This window comes from Brachyhypopomus gauderio, chromosome 1 (genome assembly GCF_052324685.1).
Source record: "Brachyhypopomus gauderio isolate BG-103 chromosome 1, BGAUD_0.2, whole genome shotgun sequence".
Lineage (NCBI taxonomy): Eukaryota > Metazoa > Chordata > Actinopteri > Gymnotiformes > Hypopomidae > Brachyhypopomus > Brachyhypopomus gauderio.
The window spans coordinates 29,818,903-29,824,902 of record NC_135211.1 but is presented as its reverse complement, the minus strand read 5'-3'; the positions used below and the strand labels follow the sequence as shown (position 1 = coordinate 29,824,902).

General features: G+C 42.9%; 1 protein-coding gene across 2 annotated transcripts in view; it reads right to left on the bottom strand.

The window, feature by feature from the left end:
- Positions 1 to 1,560: 1,560 nt before the first annotated feature.
- Positions 1,561 to 6,000, bottom strand: part of grm7 (glutamate metabotropic receptor 7) — a 130,780-nt gene continuing 126,340 nt past the window's right edge. For both annotated transcript variants that reach the window (XM_077008002.1, XM_077007992.1), the window contains one exon: positions 1,561 to 3,051. Coding sequence is in view for 1 of the 2 variants with exons in the window: in XM_077007992.1 (XP_076864107.1) it covers positions 3,002 to 3,051 (50 nt within the window). In the remaining variant the exon portion in view is untranslated. The remainder of the gene's footprint in view (positions 3,052 to 6,000) is intronic.

Here is a 6,000-nt window from a genome sequence, read left to right as displayed (position 1 = left end):
GCACCCCCCCCCCCCCCCCCCCTCCCCCAGGCCCTGACAGCTGGGCTAACATCTTCCTTCCTGTAAAACCCAGTACAGTTTGGACTGTATCGGCAGCTGCTATTGAGTTTTTGATAGGCGGGAGTGACCTCATCTGATCAGAGGCAATGTTACTTGTGGTCAGCTATGTTTTCTCATGATTTGAGCCCTTTTATGGTGTTTGTTCTAAGATATAAGGTGATACTTCTCAGTTTTGTATCACGTGTGGTTTGCATTTACTTGCTAGGTCTTTTGTCTGTCATTAGTCTAAAATAAGCCCTCAAGAACAACAGTGAATTATTAGGTGGCTTCTTAGTTAACAGGGAACCTCAAACAGCTTCAAGTTTTTGAGGTGTTTAAGTTAATAAAAAACTTATGATTGTATTGGTTGACACAGTATTGTTTGAATAAGTAGTGTTGGCCAAATGCCACTGGTTTTATATGCACAATTCTTGAGCTCAGACACTGAACCTTTCACTGACAGCATTCCACAGTGCTGATCTATTCCACAGCAGATCAAATGTCTGCACATTTTTTAGATGATTTGCAGCAGAGATCTATAAGAGCATGTACATCTAAAAAGGGGATGAAATTAATTAACCCAACAAGGTTTGAGTAACCTGAAAATGACCATATTTGCAAGACCAATGGAAAACATTTATGGATCTGGAAGAAATTACGTTAATAAAATTAATGTTCTAAAGCGTATCAGCTAAAATCCTTGGGCTTCGGCCACCGCGTTGCTATGGTGAAAACTGTCTTGTCGAATCAGGTCAAACAACCCGTGATGTGGGAGCCTCAGGTGAGTGATATGCATTTGTCTGCAGGGGTTATGCGGATGTTGTTTGCAGAGCGCTGTGGTTTTGTATTCACATGGTTCAGAAGACCTTTCTGTGACACCTCGTCCCCGTTGTCACCTGGCGATGCATGCAGAGCGTTCTGCTGAGTACGCACCCTGCCACTGAAGATCAGGACCATGAGCACTAATACCCGCCCATCACTGCCAGCCCTGAGGAGTTTTTTTAAAGCAGGACCCAGATGCCCAGATGCTTAGCAGAAAGCAGGTACTGCCCACATAACAGATCAATGCACAAAGGGCTTTGATTTGGTCTTGGAAAAAAACCACATAGGTTGCAAATATGATGGTGTTCACACTGTGCATCGCTGTCATGGTAAATAACAGAATGGTGCCCTATACTGTGTTCTACACTGTTGTATACGAAAGCACAAATTCAGAAATTTAGGTCTTTCTGTTTCTTGTATAAGTGGAAAAATAGACTGGCTGTTGTGGGAAGCTGATTTCTAAGTGGTTTGTGAACGAGATCTTAAATGACAGATGATTCTTAAAATCATCGGTGTAATAACTTTCTGAATGCAAATGACTGTAAGAATAAGCCATTTAGGTAAATGACATGCAACAGCCATGACCGATCTAAAACACAGATCAGTAACGTGAGCTGGACATGAACAGTTTTAGGTTGGTGAAGAGTATAAAATAAATAAGTAAATAAACAGAAATTGGTCTCCATTTTGGGAATTAAAAAATAAAAATAACCGATGGTTTTATTTCATGTCGATACATTCTTGGACAACACCACAGTATAGTGCATGAGTGGCCTAACAGAAACGTCTCCCACAAGATTGACACAGAAGCTTCAAGGGCAACATAGACTTAGTACAAACAGTATAAAACATACATGCTTTTTATTTCGTTTTAAATCTTTTTTTTCTTTTTTTTTAAATATATATTCATAATCTTTTTATTTTCTTTTTTCCACAATTCTCCATACATTGCAGGGGCAGTTAGAAATTTCAAAACAAATTAAAGCCATATTCTGCCTTGAGTGTATGAATGAGAGAAAAAAAAAACCTTTAAAATAACTTTTTCATTAACCTAATAGTTCTTTGAAAACAGGCCAAAACAACGGCTCCCTTGTGGTGAACTATTTATTTTACTAACACCAAACATATCAGGCATGCACTGACAACTGCTATGTGAACGTCTTTTAAAATCTGGCACACAGCCAGCCTGTGGAATTTCGATATTATATCCAATGCAACACATACCAAAGAATTCTCTCAAAGTCACTGAAAACACAGTCGATGGTCTACAAACCCTCACGATGTACTGATGTACTAGAAGAAAAGTATATCAAATGGGAAGCCAATGGGGAGAGATTGAACAGCTCAAAGAGAAGAATATGGCTTTAATATAATGTGCATCCAAGAGGCAAGGATAAAAGAAGAGAAATAAAAACCAAAAAAATCTCCCAACAGAGATGGAGAAAGTCCAACAGCGAAGGTAACATTGATGCTAAAAAACCACATGACTGGCAAGAGGGTTGAGGAAGGGACTCTTAGTTTGGAAAACTTGCAGTTGAGAAGTACACGAAAAGACAAGAGGTGGCCCGTGGGCACTGCCATCCTTTGCTGCTCCATGACCCCCTGAAGAGACACCCTAAAGAAAGTTCTTTTGAGATTATCGGAGCACACGCCTGGTGAGAAGGTCTTTTGGTGGGTGGGGGCAGGGCAGCCTCGTAAACGACACATCGTCCAGTGAGATCCGGGCCAGACTTCCGTCTCAGGCCGTTCGGTTATTACGCTTCCTTTGTTGAACAAAAGGAACAAAAAGGAACTCAAAAAGAACTCAAAAAAGAGCTCCAAAAAAATAACCTTTTTTGATGCGGGTACTTTTTTTGAGTATCTTGATCCTCTTAATGTTTTCTCCCCACCCACCCCACCCGACCTTTCCCCCCTAGCTCATAGCCAGGGATATATTAAAATATGGACTAATGTCCTCGTTTATCCTTAGATGTGGGTAGGGTGCAGTCATGGACCCCACCACTGTTCTGAAACTCAGATGTGAGTGGGTAGGACACCAAAGGAACTCAAAAACCCACCACCCCCTCCCCACACATCTCTTCTCTCTAAATGAAGGACCACGTGCACTCCCTGATTGCTCTGCTCCGTTTGCCGGAGGTGTTTATATCACAAGGTCATTGTAGCTCACGTACTTCTTCTTTGCAGCTGGACCTGTGGAGGGAGAAGGATGAAAGATGACTTCTGACGTTAGGATTTAAATGAACATCTGGGGCTTTCTGACGGAAAATTGTTAAAAAGGAAAAAAATTCAATAGGTGATTTACTGGCTGGCATGCATAAAAATACCAAGTCACTGAGATTTTTTAGAAGACATTTGCATAAGGCATTCAATGTTCACACATGTTCTGTAAGAAGGGAGTAAAACCATAGTAACAAAGAATGAAGTGTGATTCAGTCAAGAAAACATTAATATTTTGACAAAACAGTTCAACAGGGTGATCACTGATTATTTTCAGTACAGCGTGATATCTTCTGAAACCCTAACTGCCTGATTAGATCAGAAAAGATTAGGAAACCATGAAACTGTGGAATACAGTATGGAAATGAGTGGAAAATGTATTTTAGACTACTACCATTGTTTCTTAAAGTTTATGGATAAAAATTTTAAGAATTTATTAATCTTATTAATAAAGAAGCAAAGAGATCATAATGACCTTTAAGTTTCAGTTGCTCATGACATATTTGAAGTAAATGTCAAAAACAGTTTGTTCTTGAAGAAGGCTGGATTTAATGAGGCCTTGTCAATATGAAATATATTAAACATGACGATTCATTACCAAAAGGGGAAAAGGCAACTTTCCTACTGTTTGTTTTTTCTGTATGTTGAGAGGGATAGAGACAGACAGGGAGAGGGACACAGAGACATACAGGGAGAGGGACACAGAGAGAGGGACACAGAGACAGACAGAGAGAGGGACACAGAGACAGACAGAGAGAGGGACACAGAGACATACAGGGAGAGGGACACAGAGAGAGGGACACAGAGACAGAGAGAACAATGGAGAGAGAGACAGAAGGGAGAGAGACAGCATCCTGTATTTGGTAATATTACTACGTGCTGAATTTCAGGGTGTGGCTGCTTCTAACTTGCACAAACTTGCTTTGTGTTTTTGATGTGACCTTGACTGCCACTTAATTCTTGCCATTTTCATCATGTCAGTCTCACAGCAGCTGGGTCCAGCGTATTAAAACAGGAGACAGCAGGAGAGAGTGAGGGAGTTTAAGAGGGAGTGACCCCAGTTTAAGATTTCATTTAGCCGGACAGCCATGCCGTCTGGATCAACATGCTCTCCTGCGTTCCTGCACCTAATGAGTCTCTGTGAGGGGGGACAGCCATTATCCCCCTCTCGACCTCCGGAGGGACATCTGTAAAGCCACGCCAGGAATGTCTTAATGCCCTTCATCTCGTCCCCTTCCTCCTGCCTGGGGGGGACGGCGGCGGGGGACAGCGCAGCCACAAAGCGTCCACCGGCTGTGGGCCAATCGGGGGCAATTACAGCGGATAATGGGAGTGTCCTCAGGAGAGCAGGCGTGCTGCCTGCACGATGGGCGTCCTCCACCTCACGTGGCTAAACGCCCCACGCAGACTGCAGGCGGGCTGATCAGCTGTGTCCCGCAGATGACCAAAAGCGGGACAAACTGGGGTGGAGCTGCATCAGTTTTATTGGTTGATAGGTTTTTTTTTTACTGCCCATTGGCTATTTATTTTGTATGGGCAAAGTCTAATCAGTACAGCACAGAAATTCCTATTTTCGGCCTGGTACGCTGCCCTTTAATTTTCCAATTCCTAAAAACCAACCAAACTACAAATGCCCACATTGTTTTCTTACACTAGGACTAGACTAGCGTTGTCATTGCCTGTAATAGAACGTGCATATAAAACGGCCTCAAATTTACATGTGCCGCTAGTATTGGTGAGAATGATTGGAATAATTACACTGTGTTCTAGTGACGGCGTCATTGCTTCTGCTCCGGATCATCACGGCTGTCTCCCCTGAGTGTCAAGGCGTTCCAGAGTTCGAGATATTTGCATACATGCATATCCATCAGCATAATTCAGAGGTTGAAGGTGAAGGGAGGGGAGAGGGCGGGGCTTGCAGGGGGACACCTTGCACAGATGGTTCACGGCTCCGCTGGGATCTATCCAGGGGTCCAGCTGCAGTGTCAGAGCTCAGAGACTCGGGGAAAGGCCCTCATGTTGCTGCGTGTTCCCAACAACATGCAGAAGCCATGTTCACCTAGCGTGTTCACCTAGCGTATTCACCTAGCGTGTTCACCTAGTGTGTTCATCTAGCGTATTCACCTAGCATGTTCACCTAGCGCAGTGGTTCCCAAAGTGGGGGGCGCGCCCCCTAGGTGGGGCGCGGAGCTATTGCAGGGGGGGCGCGGAGCTTGAAAGTAAAACGTGCACATGTGTTAATATTAGGGATGCACCGATTCCGATATTAATATCTGAAAAAATTCTAGATCGGGTATCGGGGACAATGTGACCGATCCATAAAAACAGATCTATTTAGTCTAATTCTATGCTTGTATTGCTTGCTTTTCGGAGTTAGTTCAACCTTAATACTCGCGCTGGTGGTAATACTCCACTTAGTCCGTTTATTTGATGGTTGACCAAAATAAACCTGGGCTCCAGCAATACTTCACTGTTCATACATGAACTGGTGAGTTGTCCAAAGCTCATTTAATGCGTTACTTACAGAAATAAATTAAAGAGCAGTGGTCTGAGTCTGTCTACGGCAGAAAGCTAAAAAAAACAATATTCCATACGCGCGCTCTACTCGCTCCCTTAAAGAGACAGTACACATGTACCATGTGGCCATTACATGCTTTGTGCTCTGCGTGATGTCTGCGCTTGCAAACTAGCCGCATATGTATTGCTGTTTCTCTTATTTCATCTCCTTATTTATTTTAAATTATATGTAGAATTATTGAACCATTTAAAAGGTTTCTTGCTGTTTATTTTTTTCATGTTTGACCAAAGTTGTGAACCTATTGTTTTTGTAAGTTTTAAACACATTCCTAGTCAATATGGGGGGGGTGTAGGGGGGGCCGCAAAAATATTCTCATCTACTAAAGGGGGGCACGGCAGAAAAAG